Source organism: Tiliqua scincoides, chromosome 1 (assembly GCF_035046505.1).
Source record: "Tiliqua scincoides isolate rTilSci1 chromosome 1, rTilSci1.hap2, whole genome shotgun sequence".
Taxonomy (NCBI): Eukaryota; Metazoa; Chordata; class Lepidosauria; order Squamata; family Scincidae; genus Tiliqua; species Tiliqua scincoides.
In genome coordinates this window covers 288,382,153-288,406,585 of record NC_089821.1, presented here as the reverse complement: position 1 = coordinate 288,406,585, position 24,433 = coordinate 288,382,153, and the positions used below count along the sequence as shown (strand labels likewise).

At 44.3% G+C, this 24,433-nt stretch overlaps 1 protein-coding gene across 1 annotated transcript; it reads left to right on the top strand.

Annotated features, from left to right (window-relative positions):
• The first annotated feature begins 903 nt into the window (after positions 1-903).
• GTF2A1 (general transcription factor IIA subunit 1) lies at positions 904-22,356 on the top strand. Its single transcript, XM_066627989.1, has 9 exons — positions 904-1,012; positions 3,727-3,828; positions 10,699-10,891; positions 12,100-12,164; positions 12,927-13,002; positions 15,435-15,568; positions 16,529-16,849; positions 17,234-17,323; positions 18,294-22,356. Exons 1-9 carry the CDS (start codon positions 983-985, stop codon positions 18,399-18,401), a joined length of 1,119 nt encoding a protein of 372 aa, XP_066484086.1. The 5' UTR covers positions 904-982; the 3' UTR covers positions 18,402-22,356.
• The last annotated feature ends 2,077 nt before the right edge of the window (positions 22,357-24,433 follow it).

The window sequence follows — 24,433 nt, the reverse complement described above, 5'->3', positions numbered from 1 at the left end:
CAAACTGCAGCACCTTGTCTCCTTGCAGGGCAGTTAGCAGCTACTAACTGGGAGCTGGGCTGCTTGCAGTTGGGAGCCACCTTGCAAACTGCAGGAGCTGCACTGCTTGCAGGGCAGTTGGGAGCCATCTTGCAAACTGTAGGAGCTGAGCTCTTTACCAAGCAATTAACAGTCATAGTGTCTGATTTTTAAACAGCCTCAGGGCTTGAGGCAGTTAGGTATCTAACCTTTCCATTACCCTATGGCGACCCACCAGTAGATCCTCGTGACCCACAGTTTGGGAACCACTGATTGCTACAGCATAGTCATAGAGACAGAGATAACACTTGCAACCTCAACGTAGGTGAAGATTGAGAGCCTCCCGATGCCCATGATTCTACACGCGCGCGTCGTTCTAGGCTGAGCCTCTCTATGGCTGAGCCACTGCTCTAGGCTTAGAGCGGAAACACCCCTTTCTGTCTGCGGATAGGCACTTCCGGTTCGGGAGTACTTAAAAAGGGCATTGTGTCTATGGCTGCAGACAAGGCTGGGGAGGGAGAGAGGTGTAGAGCAGCTGGCGCCGAGGCATGGGCTCGTCGGGGGGAGTTCCAGGCCGAAGAACACCATAGAGTCCCCTCAGGGGAGTCCTCCAAGGTCGCGTCAGTCCAAAGCTGCGCCTTCCGCCGAGGGGCGGGGCCGCCCTGGCGCGCGGAAGGGGGCGGGGCGCGGCGCGTCTCGCGCCTTCTCGCGGGGCTGGGCCCCCTCCCTCGCTCAGCCTCCCTTCGCTGGCCGCTCGCGCAGCTGCTCGGCACTCGCTATATAAAGGGCGAAGCGAGTGGAGTGGCGGCTGGCGGCTGCAGCCCGAGGGCCGCCGTGCGAGGCGAGGCCGACCGCGGAGGGGCGGGGAGGGCGAGGCGGCTTCGGGGGCGGGCGGGGGGTCCGGAGCGGGAGCGCTCAGCCGCCGCCGCTGAGGGCGCGCGTCCCGCCGGGGGGTGGCGCGGCCATGGCGAGCTCCACTAACACAAACCCCGTGGTAAGGACGGCGAGGGCCGCTCAGGGCTCCGCGGGGGCGGCGGGCGGGAGGTCGCTCGGCCGGCCGGGGGGAGAGGGGCGAAGGGGCACGGCGAGCGCCCGGCCGCAGCCCTCCCCGCCCGCCTGGTCGGAGGGGCGGCGGCTGGCTGGCAGGCGCGCTGCCTCGGCGCCCTCCTGTGCCGCCCGCTCACAAGGAAGCCCAGCTCGTCACTGGGGCTCGCTCCCAGGCAGGTGTGGGCAGGTGGCGCCTCAGAAGCCCAGTCCCGCGCCCGCTTGCTCGGGAGGAAGCCCCGTTGTGCTCAGTGGGCGGCACTCTCAGGGAAGTGGGCTGGGGGGCAGCCTCAGAGCCCAGTCCGGTGCCTACTCGGGAGGAAGCCCCGTTGTAACCTGCAAGTGTGGGCGGGTGGCACCCTCAGAAGCGCAATCCTGTGCCTGGCTACTCAGGAGAGTAAGCCCCCTTGTAGCCAAGGGGGCTTACTCCCAGGTAAGTGGGTAGGATTGCAGCCTCAGAAGCCTGTCTGCTTGGGAGAAAGTCACACTGTAGTCAGTGGGGCTTACTCCCAGCAAAGTGTGGCTAGGCTTGCAGCCTCAGAGCGCAGGGGTCTGGAGGAGCCCACTCTGCTCCCCCCTCGTGCCCCAGCACCTCTTTCCAGCTTGGAGGAAGCAGGGTGGCTCCTGTGTGTGTCTCCCTCTGAGGGAAGGTCCTGGGTGTGTGTCTGAGTGCCCCCTCCTCTTTCTCAGTCTCTCTCCTTATTTAATTTATTATATGGGTGGTTGAGGACAGCCACTCAGTATCGGTGACGGAAGGTTGAAAAGCACTCTTGGTTCAGCCCGGCAGAAGTTACCTTCACCTTTCCCCCTTCCTTTTCTCCCCCCCCCCCAAAAAAAAGAAGGAAAAAGCCACACTTGATCAGTCCAAGCTTTATCTCCCAAAAAAATAAACCACCCAAAAATGTTTTTTTTTAAATCAAATCCTTTTTAGCCACCCTATTCCCCCTCCCGCCTCCTTTTTCTTTGCTCCCCACACCGCCTGCTGCTATTAGAACAGCCTCTGGGTCTCGGTTTCACATCGGTTTGCAATAAGCAGTTACACAAAAAAAACAAAGTGTTCCCCACCATCAAATTTCATCACTTTGCCCCACTTTATATTAAAGAAAAAAAGTCTCTTTCAAAAAAAAAAACAACCCTCCAGATGAGCTGTTGACAAACCCGGAGTCCCGACAGATTTGGCCGCTCTTGTTTTGTGTTCTTGGATCCATCATGGCTTCCCCCTGCTTTTTCTCTCTCTCTGCTCCTTGTGTTCCTCCTCCCTGTGGCTGCCCTGTTTATATAGAGCCATTGCCGCTCTCTAATATAGACTCTGCCAGGATGGGAAGGTGCTTTCCAGCCCCACGTCACTGCCTCTTCATTTAAACACCACATCAGCCTTTAAATAGGGAGAGAGCCGCAGAGAGCAGGCTGGGAGGTGCCTGCGCTGCATCGGCACAGACTGAAAGGCGCTCTCTTTGTCACTCACAAGCTGCTGCTCTCTGCGTTTGTGCACTACCCTCCAGTATGAGTTGCTGCAGATGACAGGGCAACTCTGCTCATTTTGTGCGTTTCTCTTCATGTAACAGGGACTGTTATCTGTTGCACAAAATGAAAGCTAGTTTCCTTCCCCATTTTCAAAATGTTTCCCAGGTGCCTTCCCTTGTAGGCATTTATTCAGAATAAGTCCTGCGGAGTTTAATGTGGTTTCCTACAAGTAACATTTAGTGGGACTTACTTAGTGCCTGAAAGACTGCAATTCTGTGCTCTTATTAAAAGAGCATAGAATTGCAGCCTTTCAGGCACTAATATTAATGGGTATAGTATTAATAGAATGCACATCTGTGCACACGCTATGTAAGAAAAGTTGATTATGCTTTACAGTCTCTTAAATATCCCTGCTCTGGTGAAATGGGGAAAACAGTTCTGATTATTGACTTGCCTTTTCTGTGATGAAAGATTTGGAGTTGAGAAATGTTGCTATGATATGTAGCTTAATTAAATGCAAGTAGATGTGTGTATAGCACCATTGAATTCAGCGGTTTGTTCATATCTATATCTCACTCTTTCAGTTTATCTAGGTTTTGAATTAAGCCTTCAGCCCCATCATCAATTAGACCAGATTGCATTAGACTAGAGTACCTTAATTTATTAAAGTTTGAACCAGGATTGCATACTTTATTATTAACAGTATTTATATACTGCTTTTCAACAAAAAGTTCAAAAAACGGTTTACAGAGAAAATCAAATAACTAAATGGCTCCCTGTCCCAAAAGAGCTCATAATCTAAAAAATACAAAAGAACACCAGCAGACAGCCACTAGAAAAGACACTGCTGGCGTGAGGAGGCCAGTTACTCTCCCCCACTAAATAAAAGAGGAGCACCCACTTAAAAAAGAATCTCTTACTCAGTTAGCAGGGGTAAACTTTGTGTATTGTTTTCATTCTAAAAATGTAAAGTTCATTTCAAATATTATAAAAGTGTAATGATGTAACTAAAATCTTGTCTAATAACTTTTTTGTTTGCAAGCTGGTAATATAGTGATGGCAATAATGGTATTTATGGACCTGTAGCTCAGTAAATTACTATGTCTACAGTTTGCAAAATACCTCCTGCAGAATGTTTTGCAACTTTGCTAGCACAGATCTTGTTTAACAAGCAGTTATTGTTTGTGATTTCTTTAAAAGCCTAAGCTGTATAGGTCTGTGATTGAAGATGTCATAAATGATGTCCGAGAAGTCTTTCTGGATGAGGGTGTTGATGAGCAAGTCCTTGTGGAGCTGAAAACAGTAAGTTGTGTTCACTTCATATTACTTGGAACATGTAAACCAAGTGGTGGTTTTATAGGATAAGGAGTGTATTGGTAATAGTAATGGGGCTTATTTCAGAGCATTTCACACACATTCTCAAATACTTGCAGCAGGCCCATAAGGAAAGTAACTACTATTCCCATATTGTAGGTGGGATACTGAAGTGAATAGTGGCTTGCCTAAATCGTTTGCCCAATTCAAGGCAGAGGTCAAATTTGAACTAGGTACTTTTAACCACTGATAGCCCACCTCCCCAAAACTTTTGCTACTGCTCTGATATTTAACTAGACATATATCTTCGATTGTCTTAATTCTCATACTGTTGTTTTTCTGCAAATGATATGCTTTGTTCGTTTGAATGATTAATTGGCATCCTTCAGTCTTGGGAGACTATGGTAAGCGCTCTGAAAAGTGGTTCTGGAACAGTGTCTAGTGTGACTGAAGAGGCCAATTCGGGAGTGACAATCCTTTCCACACTGGGAGCAAATGTAGTCTGTCCCTGGTGTGTCTCCCTGGCTGTGGGACTTCCTTCTTTGCCTCAGTCTGTTGGACAAGTGTCTCTTCAAACTGGGAGAGGCCATGCTGCACAGCCTGTCTCCAAGCAGGATGCTCAGAGGCCAAGGTTTCCCATCTGTTGAGGTCCATTTCTAAGGTCTTCAGATCCCTCTTGCAGATGTCCTTGTATCACTGCTGTGGTCTACCTGTAGGGCGCTTTCCCTGTACAAGTTCTCCATAGAGGAGATCCTTTGGAATCCGGCCATTGCACATTCTCATGACATGACCAAGCCAACACAGTCATAAGAACATAAGAACATAAGAACAGCCCCACTGGATCAGGCCATAGGCCCATCTAGTCCAGCTTCCTGTATCTCACAGCGGCCCACCAAATGCCCCAGGGAGCACACCAGATAACAAGAGACCTCGTCCTGGTGCTCTCCCCTACATCTGGCATTCTGACTTAACCCATTCCTAAAATCAGGAGGTTGCGCATACACATCATGGCTTGTACCCCATAATGGATTTTTCTTCCAGAAACTCGTCCAATCCACTTTTAAAGGCGTCTAGGCTAGACGCCAGCACCACATCCTGTGGCAAGGAGTTCCACAGACTGACCACGCGCTGAGTAAAGAAATATTTTCTTTTGTCTGTCCTAACCCGCCCAACACTCAATTTTAGTGGATGTCCCCTGGTTCTGGTATTATGTGAGAGTGTAAAGAGCATCTCCCTATCCACTCTGTCCATCCCCTGCATAATTTTGTATGTCTCAATCATGTCCCCCCTCAAGCGTCTCTTTTCTAGGCTGAAGAGGCCCAAACGCCGTAGCCTTTCCTCATAAGGAAGGTGCCCCAGCCCCGTAATCAGCTTAGTCGCTCTCTTTTGCACCTTCTCCATTTCCACTATGTCTTTTTTGAGATGCGGCGACCAGAACTGGACACAATACTCCAGGTGTGGCCTTACCATCGATTTGTACAACGGCATTATAATATTAGCCGTTTTGTTCTCAATACCCTTCCTAATGATCCCAAGCATAGAATTGGCCTTCTTCACTGCCGCCGCACATTGGGTCGACACTTTCATCGACCTGTCCACCACCACCCCAAGATCTCTCTCCTGATCTGTCACAGACAGCTCAGAACCCATCAGCCTATATCTAAAGTTTTGATTTTTTGCCCCAATGTGCATGACTTTACACTTACTGACATTGAAGCGCATCTGCCATTTTGCTGCCCATTCTGCCAGTCTGGAGAGATCCTTCTGGAGCTCCTCACAATCACTTCTGGTCTTTACCACTCGGAAAAGTTTGGTGTCGTCTGCAAACTTAGCCACTTCACTGCTCAACCCTGTCTCCAGGTCATTTATGAAGAGGTTGAAAAGCACCGGTCCCAGGACAGATCCTTGGGGCACACCGCTTTTCACCTCTCTCCATTGTGAAAATTGCCCATTGACACCCACTCTCTGCCTCCTGGCCTCCAACCAGTTCTCAATCCACGAGAGGACCTGTCCTCTAATTCCCTGACTGTGGAGTTTTTTCAGTAGCCTTTGGTGAGGGACCGTGTCAAATGCCTTCTGAAAGTCCAGATATATAATGTCCACGGGTTCTCCCACATCCACATGCCTGTTGACCTTTTCAAAGAATTTTTCACAGTCGTCTCTGTTTCAGCAGTGCATACATGCTAGGGATTCCAGCTTGTTCCAAGACTGTGTTGTTTGGAACTTTGTCCTGCCAGGTGATACCGAGGATGTGTCAGAGGCAGCGCATGTGGAAAGCGTTCAGTTTCCTCTCCTGTTGTGAGCGAAGAGTCCATGATTCACTGCAGTACAGAAGTGTACTCAATACACAAGCTCTGTAGACCTGGATCTTGGTATGTTCCGTCAGCTTCTTGTTGGACCATACTCTTTGTGAGTCTGGAAAATGTGGTAGCTGCTTTACTGATGCATCTGTTTAGCTTGGTGTCAAGAGAAAGAGTCTCGGAGATCGTTGAGCCAAGGTACAGAAAATCATGGACAACCTCCAGTTCATGCGCATAGATTGTAATGCAGGGAAGTGAGTCCACATCCTGATCCATGACCTGTGTTTTCTTCAGGCTGATTGTCAGCCCAAAGTCTTGGCAGGCCTTGCTAAAACAATCCATGAGCTGCTGAAGATCTTTGGCAGAGTGGGCGGTGGCAGCTGAATCGTCGGCAAAGAGGAAGTCACGCAGACAGTTCAGCTGGACTTCGGACGTTGATCTCGGTCTGGAGAGGTTGAAGAGCTTTCCGTCTGATCTGGTCCGGAGATAGATGCCTTCTGTTGCAGTTCCAAAGGCATGCTTCAGCAGGACAGCGAAGAAAATCCCAAACAAGGTTGGAGCAAGAACACAGCCCTGCTTCACTCCGCTTCGGATGTCAAAGGGGTCTCATGTGGAGCCATCGAAGACAACAGTGCCCTTCATGTCCTCGTGGAAAGACCTGATGATGCTGAGGAGCCTGGGTGGACATCTGATCTTGGGGAGAATCTTTAAGAGGCCGTCCCTGCTGAGCAGGTCGAAAGCCTTTGTGAGATCTATGAAGGCTATAAAGAGTGGCTGTCGTTGTTCCCTGCATTTCTCCTGCAGCTGTCTAAGGGAGAATACCATATCAGTGGCAGACCTGTTGGCTCGGAATCTGCACTGCAATTCTGGATAGACGCTCTCTGCAAGTACCTGGAGCCTCTTTAGTGCAACTCTGGCAAAAAACTTTCCTACAACGCTAAGGAGAGAGATGCCGTGGTAGTTGTTGCAGTCACCCCTGTCACCTTTGTTCTTGTACAGCATGATGATGTTTACATCCCTCATGTCCTGTGGTACTCCACCTTCTCTCCAGCAGAGACAGGATTTCATGCAGCTCAGTGGCAATGATCTCTTTGCAGCACTTTAGGACCTCAGCAGGGATGCTGTGTTTCCCAGGTGCCTTGGCAGAGGCAAGGGAGTCCAGGGCCATGTGAAGTTCTTCTAGGGTTGGTTCACTGTCAAGCTCCTCAAGCACAGGCAGGCGCTCAATGTTGTTCAGCGCTTCTTCGGTAACTACGTTTTCTCTGGAATACAGCTCAGAGCAGTGCTGAACCCAGAGTTCCATCTGCTGCGCCCAGTCCTGGATGACCTTGCCTGTGGCAGACTTCAGAGGGGCAATTTTCTTCTGCGTTGGACCTAGGGCCTGCTTGATACCATCATATATCCCCTTGATGTTGCCCATGTCAGCTGCTGTCTATCTGGGAACAGAGTTGGAGCCAGTAGTCATTAGCACATCTCCTGGAAGTCTGCTGGACTTTGCTACGAGCAGCTTGGAGGACCTGCAGGCTGCGCTCACTGGAACAGGCTTTGTATGCTGCTAGAGCTCTCCTCTTTTCCTCAATGACTGGTGTCAACTCCTCAGAGCGGGCTTCAAACCAGTCTGGCGTCTTGTTGGTCTTCTTGTCGAATACAGACAAGGTGGTATTGTAAACAGCATTTTTGAAATGTTCTCTTCTGTTGGATGCATTTGCATCGGCCAGGCCTGGAAGAATTTCCTCAAGCACTCGTGCAAATTCCTCCACTTTGCTCTGATCCTGGGTCTTCTTGGTGTCAATGCGGGGTCTTCCTTCCTTTTTTGTGTGATACAGTTGCTTTGTTCACAGTTCCACTCTGCTGCACGCCAGAGAGCGGTCAGTGTCACAGGCAGCACCCTGATAACTGCGTGTGATCTTGATGCTGGGAAGGCTGGAGCGTCTGGTGAGAATTAGGTTGAGCTGGTGCCAGTGCTTTGATTGTGGATGTCTCCAAGAGACTCTGTGTTGGGGCTTCGTGTTGAAGAATGTGTTGCTGACACAGAGACCGTGATGACAGCAAAACTCCAACAGGCGTTAGCCACTTTCGTTCATCTTCCCAGTGCCGAACTGACCTAAGCAATTGGGCCACGAACTGTGATCAGCACCAAGTCTAGCACTGAAATCGCCATGACTTGAGCTGCAGGGACAAAATTCTTTCACTTCCCGCAGTAGGTGGGATGATGGATTCCAGCAGGGTATTCCTGACCGCAAATACCAACGCAAAGCCAACGCCATGTTCCCTGGTCTCGTTTGGTGGTTTTCCCTGCCAGAAAAATGAGAAATTTCTCTCCTGGACAGATCCTGAATCTGGCAGCCCTCGTCTCTTGGAGGGCGACGATGTCCATCTGCAGTCTGCCCAGCTCCATGTTGATGATAGCTGTTTTGCGTGCATCGTCTGTTTCTTGTAGGTCAGGTGTCATTGTCCTTACGTTCCAGGTGCCCAGCTTTAGGGCAGGAGTTTTCTGTTGCGTGGTGCAGAGTTGTCGATCCGCTTGTCGGTTTTCACCCTAAACCACGTGCACCTCGTGAGATTAACGGACCATGGCGAGGCAGCACCTTACTGGCTGGGGACTGCCCATATTAAGGCAGGCGGTAGCTGCCCAATGAGATGCAATGATCTCACCCATTGGAAGCAGCCCCTGGTGTCACGCTCTGCACCAGTCGAACGAAGACTTTTAACCGGTAAACTGCTGCTTCCCATGTTGTGCTGACGCCATATGGCGAAGTTGGAATGTCCTCTCCAGTGCGCGAAGCCTGGGTAAAGAAGGTATGGAGGATAGGCTGTTTGTTTCCCTCTCTGGTCCTGGTTATGGGGGAAAGGGGTTGAGGGGAGGGCCCTGTGTCTCTGGATTGGCTGCCTCTGGCTCCCCTCTGTTTTGGAGGCAGCTCTGGATTCCCTGCTGTGTGGGTTTTGCCTGGTTTGTTTCCCTCTCTGGTCTTGGTTGTGGGGGAAGGGGGTTGAGAGGAGGGCCCTGTGTCCCTGGATTGTCTGCCTCTGGCTCCCCTCTGTTTTGGAGGCAGCTCTGGATTCTCTGCTGTGTGTGTTTTTGCCTGGTTTGTTTTCCTCTCTGGTCCTGGTTGTGGGGGAGAGAGGTCCATTGGGGGCTGGGCAATAAGAATAGGCCCTCAGTTTGACTGTACTTGTCATAAGAGGCGACTAAACAGCTACCGGGTAGGTGGGACTTGTTAGCCTGGGAAGGCAGCTCATCCAAGAGAAGGAAAACTCTGATCCTAAACTTCTACTGCCTTGTGGCTATATCCAGTTATGGAAAAGGCTTCAGGAGTCAACCTCGAGGCAAAATCAGGAGCCGGAGTCCCTGAGGCAGTTTACAGCTGTATACAGTCACGTTCTGGCAACTCCTGCGACACCGCTGGAACCAACCATATTGGCTTCTGCCTTTCCATTGGGCCATTTCAGCGATGTGGGGCGATATGCTGCATGGGTAACAGCCTATCCTCCATACCTTCTTTACTGTGAATGATTACAAAATCAAGAAACATTGGCCGTAAAATGACTGCTGTAATTACTAGGTTTGTGAAGATAAGTGAGTGTAATCTTTTATTTAATAAAGCAAAGATCATGCTTCAGAATTCTATGAGTAACTTTTCTCACTACTGAAATTGTCTTCCTTCCTTGTATGAAGAGCAAGTACCACTTTATCTTCCAGATATATTTCAGTAAAACAAAAATCTCTCAACTGAACAGAGATATTTAAAATATTGAAATATTTTTAGAATATCCCAGACACATATGTTAAGTACTAACTTCCTTGTTCAAGGAGCAGAATCATAAATGACATTTTGAGGAAGAAAGTAGGCATTGCATCAGCTTCATTGTGGTTTGTGCAGAGTACTTTCTAAGAAGAAACTGCATCTAAAATGGGAGGGTGGAGGCTGTCCTCTTCAGGTCTTTTGTTTGCATTGTCTACATGAAACCATGCTAACACACTTCTCATAAACTCACAGCCTAGCTGACAGTGTCTGTCCAGGTAAGTTTGGGAAAGATAGAATACAGAGAGAGTGCAGACTAGATCAGAGTTTCTCAGCATTTGTCTCCCACTGAAGCACTTTGCGTGGTCCGTGTATTGGAAATACCACCCAAAGTAACTGGTAATGATGTCATTGCCAGGTACTTCCAGATTGAAAGGCCAGGTGCAACGCGGCAAACATCGGTAGGAGACTCGGGGTAGACAGGTGGATTTTTTGAGCGCTTGAAAAACACATGGTGGAGCTCTGCCCACCTAACCAAACCTCTTACTGCTGCTCTTCATGTTGCATTGCTGGTACCACTGCCAGGCAGCAGGGTCTGGGGGTTCCACGCGTACCACTAGACACCACCTCAAGTACCACTGAGGTGTATGAGTGGTATGAGTACCACTGGTTGAGAAAAGCTGCGCTAGATCAATGCTAAATAAGAGCCACAGAGAAAAATAGTCTGATTTTGCTTAAGAACCTGGGGCCCTTTTCCCTAGGATTTGAATTGCTGCAGAATGTTTGCTTAGGGATACTTTCTATATTTATCACAGCTTTGGGAGAACAAGCTGCTGCAGTCCAAAGCCGTAGATGGATTTCATTCAGAAGAACAGCTTTTGCTGCAGCAGCAACAGCAGCAGCAACAGCAGCATCACCATCACCACCATCACCCACAACCACAGCCACAACAGACAGTACAGCAGCAGTCCCAGACACAGCAAGTCCTTATTCCTGCGACACAGCAAGGTAAGGACTAAGTTTGTTATGGGATCCCTTGGGATTTGTATGACTGCAGCAGTTTTGCTTACTAAGGAAATCTCATAGGAGCACAGACAGACTAAACAGGATGCACCAATCACTTCCCCAGTTAGGCCTGTTGAGAGAGTGGATGTGATGAGCCATTTGTGACCTGTGTGCCTGGCAGATAGGATTAAATAAAAGAGAAGTAGCATATGTACACTTAGAATGGATTTTATCATTATTAAAGTATTTTTATCTCATCTTTCCTTTCTAATCAGGAGGTGCCCAAGGCAGTTTACAGTCAACTTAAATATATATAGACATTATACAAGGAAAACTAAAAAAACGTTTTAAAAAGCAAATCAAATTAAGCTTCAAATGTAGCCCTAAAAGTGGGTTTACAGGTGCCATCGAAATGTTGAGCGGCAAGCTTCACATGCCAACTTAGAAAAGTTCCTTTCCCTTGTCACTGCCAGCTGAACTTTCACTGATGATTAAATGTGGAGGAAGGCCCCTCCAGAAGGTATCAAGGGACAGACTTTCATACAAGACTCTTGTCCTAAGTTGTTTTGGTCATTAAAAGTAATGACCACCTCCTTGAATTGCTTCCTGGAAATGGACCAACAGCCAGTGTGGTGATAATAGTTGTTGTTGTAAAGAAATAAAGAAATAATGTAATAGTATTGTGACATGATCACTACCACCTGGCTTCAGTCAAGAGCCATGCAGCAGCTAGGGTATCTAGAAAAAAAATGGAAGATCTTAAAAAGGAAGCCAGTTTTGCAACACTGACCCAACCATCATGACTAAATAAATTGTATCAATGAAGCTCCTCATTTCTTGCTTATTACTGTTCCTTCTTCCTTTGTTAGAATTTTGGGTCCTTGGGCCAAAACATTATTTATAGTACTGTAGCAAATGCATTGATTCTCTGGTTCACATAACACTAACGGACAGATGGTTGCATAAACAGCCATAATTTTTAGCCACCATAAAAGTAAAAAGGGTCTTTCTCAATCAGTGTGATTGACATCCTGAAAGATTGCACAGTAATTGATCTTTTTGTTAGAAATAGCTGCTAACTACATATGTACTCGGTGTAGTATTCACAACATAGCTTATAGTGTGAAAATCTTTGCTTGGACAGGAGACATTCTGGATGGTCAATTTGTTTTGTGGTGTTCTCAGTGTTGACTAATTTTGTTTTTTTCTAGCACCCCAGCAACAAGTTATTGTGCCAGATTCTAAGCTGATACAGCACATGAATGCATCAGGCATGGTAAGATAATAATTTGAAGGCGTCCACGGTCCTGATTAGGGAAGATGATGAATGAATAGGCATAGATGTCTACATACAGGAAAACTGTTAACTTTTGCTGTGCAGATAAGAGAGAATCATATAAACTTGTATGCCTCTTTTCCAATTAACCCTGATGTTCTTATAGATCATGGTGTGAAGTATGGAGGTGAAACCGTCACTTATTTCACTTACTTACGAATGTGAAAATTGCCAGTATAGACCAAGACTAAAGTGCTAACCAGGAACTTTTTCTTCTAAGTAAAATTGTTACTGGCTTTGGATTGGATTGTCTTGTTACAACACCCCTGTGTCTGGTGATTTTCTTGACTAAAGAGCTTCATCTGGTCCAGGATGTTACACTTTACAGAAACAGAAGTTTATTTGAACGGCAGTGTAAATAATTTGCTTGTCTGGCAAGGAAGAAGAACACCCTTTTTGTAATTGGTGCTCTATCTTGCATGTGTTTAAACCTGCCTCTTATTTTTTAATGAAGGAATTGGAAGGGAAAAAGTCATTTAAAAAGAAAAGATACTGCTTTGTAATTAGCTTTGAAAAGCCAAGTTCCTATAACATATGCTCAAGGCAGGAAGACCAGTTTGTGGGAGAAAGGGGCCATTGGCATTCTAATATTAGAGAAATGCCATGAACTATCAAGTTCTGTTTCACTTCAAACCTGAAGTTTCATTTTAAATTTGGTACTTTGTATAATTTTTGCTGCTAACTCAGTTTCTTAACTTTCAGAGTGCTGCTGCCACTGCAGCTACCTTGGCTTTGCCTGCTGGTGTTACTCCTGTTCAGCAGATACTTACAAATTCAGGTAGTCTTTTCAATATATTGCAGATAATATTTTAATACTTAGTTGGCCTGCATCTTGTACATGATAGACTTGCACAAATTCAACTTCATGCAGTTGGTGAACCAAAGCACAGGCAGTTTAAAAAGTGCAGGCAATTCTGCCTGCCAGTCTTACTAAATACATGCACTGGAGGGAGCCTGAGATTAAAGAATGAGGCTGCTGTTCAATCTCATTTCCTGCTTCCCCCTCATCATTTTAAAGAGGCAGTACACACTTTCAGATTCAGGGATTTTGAAAGCAATTTTGGGCATATTACATTGACATGCTGACTCTGAAATGGAACTGTCATGCAAGGTGTGGGCTGACTATGCTTTCCAAGGTGATGTACAATGCTGAAATATAATAAAATCACAAACATATTAAAATTAAATATAAAAAATATATGGTAATATAATATAATATACAGTATTTATATACCGCCTTTCTTGGTCTTTATTCAAGACTTTATTCAAGGCGGTTTACACAGGCAGGCTTATTAAATCCACGCAGGGATTTTTACAAATTGAAAGAAGGTTCTCTCTTTCAAGAACCACCACATTCAAGCTGTTACACTCCGATCTGGTTTAACATTCTGGCCTCCATCCTCCCACGCTCCGAGCAGATGGAACAGCTCAGCTGCAGCTTGCCAGCTGCTTCAAGGTCGCACGGTGCCGGTGGCCTCGAACTGGCGACCTTGTGGATGTTAATCTTCAGGCAAATGGAGGCTCTACCCTCTAGACCAGACCTCCTGCCCATAATATTGTAAATATTGTAAATATATAAATAAAATGGCATAGCAGCAAATGTTTCTGAGATCTCCATTGTGAAAACACAGTGAAAAAAGGTGTCTACCTCAAGAAGGTCAACAGAGGGAGCCAAAGAATCCTTATGAGGGAGGCCATTCCACAGTTTCAGCACTGCTATAGGGAAAAAAACCTTGTGTCTTGTAGACGGTCTTTTTAAAAGGGCCCCACTGGCAGATTTTAAACTGTGTGTATATGAGGAATGTGAAGGAAAGATTTCTAAGATAATTGGGTATTAGATAACTTAGAGTGCTGTAATTAAAGAGAAATCAAACTCAAAAGCTTGAATTGAACCAGGAAACAAACTAGCAGCCAGTGTAACTGGCCCAGAAAAGTTGTAATATGATTATGCCTGTCTGTACCCATCACAGTTGGACAGTAACATACTAGCACAAGATCCCAGACGTTCCAAGGGTAGTTGCATGTAGAGGGCATTGCAACAGTCTAACATAGAACTCAAAGTATAAAATGGTAACAAACTCTTCAAGTACTGGGTGTAGCTGGTACACTAGCTAGAGCTGGTAGAAAACATTCTGGACCATGAAAATTTAGGAATATCCCCAGACTATAAAAAACTTTAGAGAGTGTGTGACAGTGCCTGGAATGGTACCAGCAAATACACTAAGTTAGCGGTTCTCAAACTCACAAGGAGTTTGAGGATCGCAGTAAGTTCTTGCAGGGGGGTGCGGGGGTGGGAAAAAGGCAGTGACACGATACCCAGGGGGGTACAAGGACTAGCATGCATCGCTCCACTTTCAGTTTCTGAGACATGGTGAGCCCTGCAGTTGGTCATGCAGGGCTCCCTGCACCCCGCTTAGCAACGCGATCCTGGGGATTGCATTGCTGGAGCGTTGCGACGCCCCAGTTTGACAAGCTCTGCACTAAGTTAATTCTGTCTTGTATGGATTTTAACTTATGTTTATTCACTCTTATCCAGTTCATTAGTTATCACAGACAGCACCACATCTGGAGCTGATAAGAAGTTTCAAGGTAGTTGATAGGACAGGGAAAGTGACAAGGCAGAAGAAAGTTTAACTGTCTGAGGGCCCAATCCTATCTAGCACAGGAGCACCAGTGTCAAATGGCACCACTGCATCCTATGCTGGATTTGAACAGGCTGGAGATCTCCTTGGAGTAAGCAGGCATTTGTTCCCTTACCCTGATTAATGTCAGGCTTTCTAGCCCAGGAGGGGGATAGGATTTGGCAAAGGAGGCCTCCACTGGTCCCACCCCCATTCTGCCCTTCCACCACCCTTCCTGCACCAGTTGGCACTTACCTTCCCCCTGCCTGCAGCCAGGGTTCAGTGGTGTTGACAGTGTGGCACAGGCCTCCCTGCTGGCACAGCTTATTCTTTGGGTACTGCAAACATGCTTTATGGCACATTCGTGATACCTGGCATTGGGGCAGCGTCGGATTGGACTGTGAACTACTCTAGCATTAATGACTGTCAAATGAAGTATGTAAAGTATCTTGTGGTACAAGGTCCTTGGTATGTCTTAAAAACATTTCAGCTCCTACATAAACCACCTTATCCCATGATTGGCTTTTAGACAAGAAAAGGTCATACATCATTAATATGGAAATATTCAAGCAGTTTTGTTTTGTTACAGGCCAAATCCTACAGGTGGTCCGAACTGCTAATGGAGCTCAATACATCATTCAGCCACAGCAGCAAGTAGTTCTACAGCAACAAGTTATACCACAGATGCAGCCCGGTGGGGTCCAGTCGCCTGTTATTCAGCAAGTAAGTTAATTTGGTTTAGTAATCCTTCTGCATGTGTAGAAATAATTGGTGATTTTTATATTTGCAAAACACAGTCCACACTCTTTTAAAATATGCTGTGGTTCATAAGCCAAACAAGATGTTCAGTGAGCAAAACTAAGAACTGTGGAAGCCAAATATGCAAAAGTTAGGAGAGGTCTGTGTAGATAAAAGGCTTGACTTAAGTTTTTTTAACCAAACACATGGTCAGGAGTTAAGGTAGTCTGTCACACTTCACTGATTTTAGATCAATCTCTTACCAACCGTGAAGGACAGGCTTCATGTAGAAGAGAGAAACCCTGATCAATTTTATCCAGCATGCTATACTTTCTATAATGTTCATATTATCTCCACCCCCCGCTTACTCCTCCTTGGTGTGCACCCTCTGAGCATGAGTGAAGTTCAGACCTAAGAGAGGTCTATCCAAATTTTTTTGTCTACCTGGCAGTATCTTTTTGGGTTTGTTTTGTAATAAATATGTTCTGCCAGCTTAGCTGTTAATGACTAGCATCAAAAAATTTGTATTTGTGTTTCTCATTTGGATTTCTACATAAAACTTGGCAGTGTATTTCAAATAAGGCTTCAAAGCATGGTGGTCCAACATGTGGCCCCCGAGTGGCATGTAGCCCCATATTGCCCCTCCCCCGAGCAGCTGCATTGCTGCTCGCTCCAACAGATAAAGAGTGAAGGAGCTTTGCTCGTCATCTGCTGGAGCAGGGAAGAGCATGCTAGGCCTTGTGAGACCTCCCTTGCCCAGCATGCCCCACCGTCAAACAGATGGTGAGCAGCACTGGAGGGCTTCTCCCTTTGCTTATGTAAACTGCTTTTGAAACTTTTTGTTTGAAAAGCAGTATTTGAATAATTTTAATAGTTAAAAACTGTAGTAAGTAAAAAGCTGGGTTTCAAAGGAATGTGTTAAAATAAATGATTTGTTTTTCCCAGGTTTTGGCTCCCATTCCTGGAGGGATTTCACAGCAGACAGGGGTTATTATTCAGCCCCAACAAATCTTGTTTACAGGAAACAAAACACAGGTTATACCAACAACAGTGGCTGCTCCTACAGCAGCACAAGCACAGATTCCTGCAGCAGGTCAACAGCAAACTCAGCAGCAACCAGCACAACCACAGCCACCTTTAGTGCTGCAGGTGGATGGTGCAGGGGACACATCATCTGAGGAAGAAGAGGAAGAAGAAGAGGATTATGACGATGATGAAGAAGAGGATAAAGAAAAGGATGGAGGTGAAGATGGCCAGGTTGAAGAGGTACATTTTGATGAATGTGTGTTGTCTTGCAAAGCACCTTCTGCTATACTTTGTGTGGTGAGCTCTAGCTGAATTGGTCATAGTATAGGAAAAAATAAGATCTCAATTATTTGTTTTCTCCTATTAGAGAAACAGAAGGAATTTGAGGGGTTAAATGGTGAATAAGACAAACTCAGTAGAAGTTGAACTTTGTTGGTAGATTTTTACCTTGCTTTATCCCATGGACAAATAACTTACAGCAGTGTTTCCAAATTTGAATATTTATGTTCCCAGGGAATTCTCAATCTTTTTTAGTCACATTGCTCATTCACTTTCAAGTGTTTTAGTAAAACAGCTGTGTATGCATGGCACATAACTTGCATATGATGTTTTCCTCTCTTTTAGGAGCCTCTCAACAGTGAAGATGACGTGAGTGATGAAGAAGGACAGGAACTATTTGACACTGAGAATGTTGTTGTATGCCAGTATGACAAGGTAATTTGAGTTATAGGATACTTAACCTTTGTTGCCTCTTCTTCTAGAAGCATTTACACCACAAATGTCAGAGAGAAAAGTTTGGGATGAAACAGAAAGGATATACACATTTTTCTTCTATTTGGAAATATTGGCAAAGGGCTTCTGCTTTGCAGCACACCTTCCTGAATATTAGGGCTGTTGCATTTAGTCAATTAAGCAGTTAGGTTTTTAATTGATTGATCTTTCAATCAACTATTAAAACATTTCCCTGAATTTGACAATACACTTTTCAAAGTATGCTTATTTGGAATTGAAGTGCTCGTAGTCAAAAGTCAAAAAGTCTTTTTTGGCTAGTAAAAACTAGGGATGGCAAAGCTGTCTTGGAAGCAATTCCTTCTGTGAGAAAAGGGGAAGTGCCTGCTTTTGTGATATTCTGTGTATCAGGAGTGGCCAGACTGTGGCTTGTGAGCCACATGTAGCTCTTTGACATGTACGTGTAGCTGTTGGAAATATGGTGACTGAACTCTTTTTTGCATCACAATTAATATAAAAGGTAAATAAAATTTTTCATGCTTTATAATTTATTGGGTATAAACTGAGAGTTCACTGGTTTAAAAAGTAAGTCACATGCTCATGCTGAGTAAATATATTTAAGAATTTAAATGCTTCTGAAATATTGCTGTTCTCAAACTTCTCTGAAGTTTATCATATTTGACTATTATGTTAGAATACTTTCCAAAGGCCTTAGAAAGGCAATTCCATTTTTCGCTAAACCAGAAGTACCTATCAAAAGGTCTGACCCTGAATTTCATTATCCACAGATTTCTATATTTGCGGGGAGTGGTGGTGTCCAGAAATGAATCCTCCCCATGGATGCCAAAGAGTAGGCCACAGTATTGCAGACTGTAGAGGGCTCTTTGTGATATATCAAGTTTCAAAGTGAAGCCTGGAATATTTCTCTTCAACTTTGGCTCCCTTTTCCCAACAGATTCATAGAAGTAAGAACAAGTGGAAGTTTCACCTCAAAGATGGCATCATGAATCTGAATGGAAGAGATTATGTATTTTCCAAAGCCATTGGAGATGCAGAATGGTGAAGTTCCTTACGAGAAACAAACTCAAAGCAAATTTGAAAGCAGGAAAGGTTGACACTTGGAGATCACACTTCCAACAGAAATCTATATCTGCACATCAAAACGGAATAGTAGAATTGAGATGGCTAGAACAAAGAGAGCATGACAATGTAGACACTACTTCACATGGGAAAGTTCTGAGGCATTGGTGTGGCTAGCTGTGCCTGAAAGCTGGTTTTGTATTAATATCTTTAACCACTTTTACCTATAGATAAAGGTAACTAGCATGTGAGGCTTAATCTCCCCTTCCACCAATTTGAAGGAACTCTTCTTTTTTTGGTAACAATAATATGGAAAAAGCTTAGTGTGTCTTTGTGTATGAATTGTGCTGAACCATTCCCTCCGGGAGGAATGGGTTGGTGAGAATCTCGCTTAACTGTGTGCAGATTTCTAACCAAATGTTAAGGACTGAGGGCATCAAGTTCTGATTACCTTGTATGACTATTTTTAAATCCTTTGTGCTGGGTCATGCATAATTTTATATAAAAGGCTTAAAATTGTAGATTTTTTTATCCTGGTCCCGAAGTTTCTCCTTTGTATTTTAAAGGCAATTGAATAATTCTGAATTGTCCATTCAAAAGGATGCTGGGCCTACTGATGGAAGCTATGCTAATCTGATCTATCTCCCTGCTCTCTTGCAGAAGGTGCTCTAAAGAAAGATTGAACAAAATAAGTAGTGTATTGTGTACTGAATTATTACTAGTCAAAAATCAATCTTTAAGAAAATTTCCCTAGTTAATGTATATTCCCATTGCCATATGAAGGTGCACAGCTGGTGATGAGATCCAAAGTTCCAGGTGAGTATGCACTTTGGAAAAAAGGATGTACCACATTGAAAGAGCTTCCAGTTTCCTTTGAGCAATTAAAAAAAGAAATTCTAATGACATGGTGAACAAAATTACACTAGTAATTCAACTAGTGATAATTGCAATAAGTGGCAAAAAGTTGTGTTGAAGGCATATTTCTGTGATTGTAGCAGTAGTCTTTGGAAATCAGGCTTTCAGGAATGCAGGTCCTCTTCATGGGGGGGGGGTTGTTGAACTGCAGTTGTATTAGGAAAGGCATGCCCTTCCATATGGTTTACAATTACAAGGTATAATCTGTAATATGCATGCTGGTGACCTGGAAGGCCGTGAAGAGACTCCAGGGAAGAGTGAGCTGACAAGTGGGAAGAGTGATTGTAGCAGAATAACCCTTTGTTCCATTTCTAATACCTTGTTCTTGTTGAAAATGAAATGTAAATATTTTTATTAAATGAAATTGCCAGTGCATTTAATCAGCACTATGCACTAGTTGTATTCCTCTCCCTCCCAAACTATTTTCTTTGCATTTTTAAAAAAATACATCAGTTTCTTCTTGCAGGAAATCCATAGTACATTGCAATGAGCAATTTGGTTTTTCTAAACCCAGGGCGTTGCAAAAGCTAGCCAAGTTTCATTCGTTGTATTAGTGACACTAGTAACGCATCTGAATTTTTGTGCCATGTAAACATTGGGGTTTTTTCTCTTTTTGATCATCTTCATTGCCTGCTGAAACTGCAATCCCTTGTGGGTGCAGTTTTGGCTCTGGACTTGAAGATAATATTGGTGTGTAAGTAGTTTATTCCCTGCTGTGTAAAGTAATGTTTTAAAGAAAACATACCACTACTTAACATGCCATGGTTATGTGACTACATTGAGCTCTATTGCCATTTTCCCTTGCATCTTTGTGTGTCTTGTGGCCTGTTCACACTATATTCTAGATTTTCAGTTTTGATTTAGTAGAGGCTTAAAACCAATCTTAAAATACTGCACTGTGAAACCCAAGTAGGCTACAGTTTACTACTCATTACTGGAACCCAGATATTGTACAAATGGTCTATCATTGTGTACATCACGGGCACTGAATAGCTGCTTGTTTCTAGCCTTTTTAATTTATTTTAAAGGATATGACAGCTTTAAAAGTGACTTACATGTGGGTCAATATGGAAGCAGGCATGATGTCTTGCAAGTGAATGATGGGTATGCTTTGGTTGATGAGGGTGTTTAACAAAGGACCTGTGAAGTTCTTCTGAAAGCCAGTCAAACTTACCAAACTTGTGCTCTTAACTTGCTTCATCAAGTGTTCTTTTTTATCAAAAAGGCATGTTTTAATTTCATTTTATTGTAGCATCTTGCTGTAAGAATGTAGTTTGCTTACACTTATAATTGTACTTGAATTTTAATCATGGTTTTAACATTGTAATTGAACAGACCATTTTGTTAGACTTCCACTGAAATCATCATTCCTTTTGGGAGGGCAAGGGATTCCCATGATTGGCCCTTGAGCTTTATGTAGACTTGATTGTTTTGCGTAGACAGAGTTAGTTTTCATTTAAACAGTTCGGTATCTCTGCTTTTGAAGCAATTAACGGTTTGCAAGAAGGGCTTATGTTTAGATTTGCACAGATAGCAGGAGCACCTTTTACCTTTAAAATGGGGGAATATGGAAAAGACAACTTGTCATGCTTTAATCAGACTAATGGGAGATTTAGAGTAACACAAAGGTGAGAGTCTTGTGCCTTTGCGACCTTCAGATATTCTTGCTTAGTGCTGAAATTATATCTAGGCCTGTTGGATTCCTTTGAGAGCCAATTTCCTACAGGGCTTCAATTGTGACTTTACGCCTTGAGTCTAATCTTAACTAGCTTTCTAGTATGTGCAATCATTTGAAACATCTACATTAAAAGTTGTCTTTAAGAGGGTTTCAGAGATACTGTCACAAAACTTTATATTGGACTATTTAAACTTTAAATGTGTACGATGTTTTCCCCCAGCTGTCTAGTGGCACACCAAGTTTGCATCTCCCTTTCTCCAGTATCAGAACTTGCTTTTTGTCATTGGCCAACTCCCTGGATCATGATTTCACAAATGCAAATATTGCGCTCGCTGTCTTCTCAAGGGGATGAAACTTGTGATTGAAGCACAGTTGCTAGAAAAAGCAAAGAACATGCAACACGTGATATAATCAGATTTGTAGAAATGTGGTGTGTTTGTTTTTTTAAAGATATATAGTAGTAGCACTGCTGGATTTTTCATTTCTGATCTATACATCATACAGCAATAATGTCCCCACTAAATTACTGCTGGGTAAATATCTGTAGTTCCAATGCAGGATGAAAAAAATAGAATTGTTACTTATTCCCTATGAAATCCTTGTTCTTCTGCTTGAAAAAAGGTTTCTCTCTTGGTATAGTTCAACAAACTAATTAGTGTGTTTTGGGCTCTGGGCACCAGGGCAACATTCTTGTTGTTCTGCCTTAAATGCAGTTGTAAATTGAAAGGGCCTTGATCACCTCCGGCTTACAAATTCTCCAAAAATGGGAAGTTGAACTTCAGTGCTTTGACTTTTTACACTAATGTAGAGCAGAGGCATGGCAAAATGGGGTCTTCTGCCTCATCTGTGATGAGGATTTTTTGCTTTATTTGCTGAGCACTCCTTAATTTCAATGTTGACAAAGCAAAAGATAAACTTTTTTTGAGTGGAAGAACAAATGCAGGTGAGCTGCATGTGGGAGCACAAAACATGCGTTTGGTCCTGCGTGCCTGGGGTACCAATACAATTTAGTGGAATTGGAAATATCCTTAGTTGCTGTTCTGAGCTACTATTGTCAACTGCTGTTGTACATATACTGTTACGTGTAAGGGGGTAAATATATTTATTATGTTTGTAAAATTCAATCTGTACAATTGAAGATCAAGGATGCTCTTCCTGGGATGTACAGGATGTGTTTCAAAGGCCATGCTTGGAATACAATTAGAAAACTTAGTATTTTGATGTACTAAGACCTATTTTAAGTTTAATATTTTGCCTTTGCAAAAATTTTAATTAAAGATGTTATTTAAAATAAGCTTGCCACTTTTATTTACTATTTTGTGTATTAAAATACTTTTATGTGTAATGGAGTTGTCTTTATTATGATATACAACCACAGGAGTCTGAAATGTTTTCAGCACACAATCAAGAACAGAGAGCTGACCATGAGGGAGGGTGATGGGCGGGCAGGGAGCGGGAGGCGGGGCTGGGATCCAGCAGTTATGCTGCATCCCAACCCCCTTCCCCGGGGAGAACAGAACAGCTTCAAGCTGCTCTGCTATCCTCAGACTTGTGCCACCTCAGGAGGTGGCGCAAGTCCAAAGAGACCCGTAGGCGCCAGCAGCCCTTACCCAGGGGTAAGGGGAAAAGTTTCCCCTTGCCTCTGGCTAAGCCACTGCTGGCCACAATCCTGCGTTGGACACATCGCAAGCCTCCTGGCTTGCCTGTTCCAGTGCAAGTTAGGATTGCGCCCTTAATCTCATCAATCTCTTCCACATGGTCTGACTGTTGCTTATTAAACTTCAGTATAACTTGTGCAGCTTCTTCTACAGTAGTTCCTATGTCCAAGGGTAGCTTTGGCACAAACTAACCAAAATTGTGTAAAGTCCTATTGATTTCAGCTGTCTCCCACTGAAATAGAAGTTACTAAAATTGGCTGGATTTTGCCTATTTTTCTTTGCATGAGTATATAGACAAATGATTGAGGTCAGGCTAAGAAAACAAAGATGAGAACTTGAAGAACATCTGTTATTGGTAGCATTTTATTCTACCACCCACTAGGTGGCAGGTTGGCTACTACAGCAGAAAAAAAACTTCCTGCATCTTCCCCTACACTGTCTTAACTCCCCATGAATCAAAAGGATTTAAAACTGCCTGACCTGGGGTCAATGGCACCCTCATTTATTTTAGAATGTTAAAAACAAATTTTTAAAACATGTAAGGCTAAAACAAGCATTTCAGAAAATGTAAATGGTTTTGTAAAACATTTGTTCACTTTGTGCTGTACAAACTTCAGATTAAAACTTGGGTGAGGTTTGGTCATGGACAGTGAGATAGGATGGCTCTGACAGATCCTCACATGGATAAACATGCTGCCGCTGAATGCCAGATGTCAGGGGCAACCAATGGTGGCAAGTTTCTGCCTCCTTTCCTTATTAGTAAACTTACTGGGCATACTTGGCCATTGTTGGAGACAGAATGCTGCTCTAGATAGTCTCATAGTCTGATCCAGCAAGGTTCTTTGTATGTTTAAGAGTCCTATCCAGGCTGCTCTGTTTGAAAACCACTTCAGGGCTTGCTGTTCCAGCATGCTGTTAAAGACCCTTCAAGGGTAGTGACTGAATTGCTCTCAGGCTCCTTCTGGGACAGACCTTGCATCAAATTAAGTGTGCACTTGAAGAAAAATTATGAAGGAGCTGCCAGGAGGTATTGTTTTGTCAAATTCCTTTTCCAAACTTGGCCTAGAGAACTTATGCTCACTTTGAGATAATTAGTTCCCCCTTTACTGAAAAGAGTCCTAATCTGCAGAAAGCCCTGGGCCCCACCACTAGGGAAGCTTGCCTGTTCAACTAGCAAGGTCCTCCTTCCTCTACTCTCCCACCAGCAGCTTCTCCAGCTATTGCAGCAGCATCTTTGCTCCCAGCAGCTCCTGGGCATGGCAGCCACACTCCAGCAGTCTCTGTTCATCCAGACTCCTTCCATCTGCTTTCTCAGTCTCTCCAACTTGCATCCACACACTCTCCATTCTGCAGGTGCTGCTTTTATCCTTGAAGACCTTGTTGCCTCTAGTGGCTGCAGCTGTGCCACACCCCCACTGCTAAAAGCCAAGTTTTTAATCCCATGCATGCCAGACCTGTCAGAGCAAGGGACCACTGTTGACACCACACAATACCCTATCTTCTTGAGGGATCTTGGATGTTTTCATTACAGGCATATAATGGAGAGGTGTAAACTGCTAAGTGGTAACCATTTGAATTACACCAAAACAGCTGGCTACTAACCTCCCTTGGAAACCTGGTGAACATGAGAATTGCAGTCCCCCTCATCTCCTGACAAACTAATGCAAGGAAGTCAAGGACAATCTGTACCGAACAAGCAAGGTTCAAATTCTAGTACTTTCTGTATTAGGAGAATTCCACACAGACCTCGAAGACTCTGGTAAG

Bases quoted from the DNA above. Each gene is read 5' to 3' on its own strand.
- GTF2A1 (XM_066627989.1), top strand. From the start codon at position 983: ATGGCGAGCTCCACTAACACAAACCCCGTG. The intron at 12,165-12,926 runs GTAAGATAATAA...CTTAACTTTCAG, and splicing joins ACATGAATGCATCAGGCATG to AGTGCTGCTGCCACTGCAGC. The intron at 15,569-16,528 runs GTAAGTTAATTT...TGTTTTTCCCAG, and splicing joins AGTCGCCTGTTATTCAGCAA to GTTTTGGCTCCCATTCCTGG.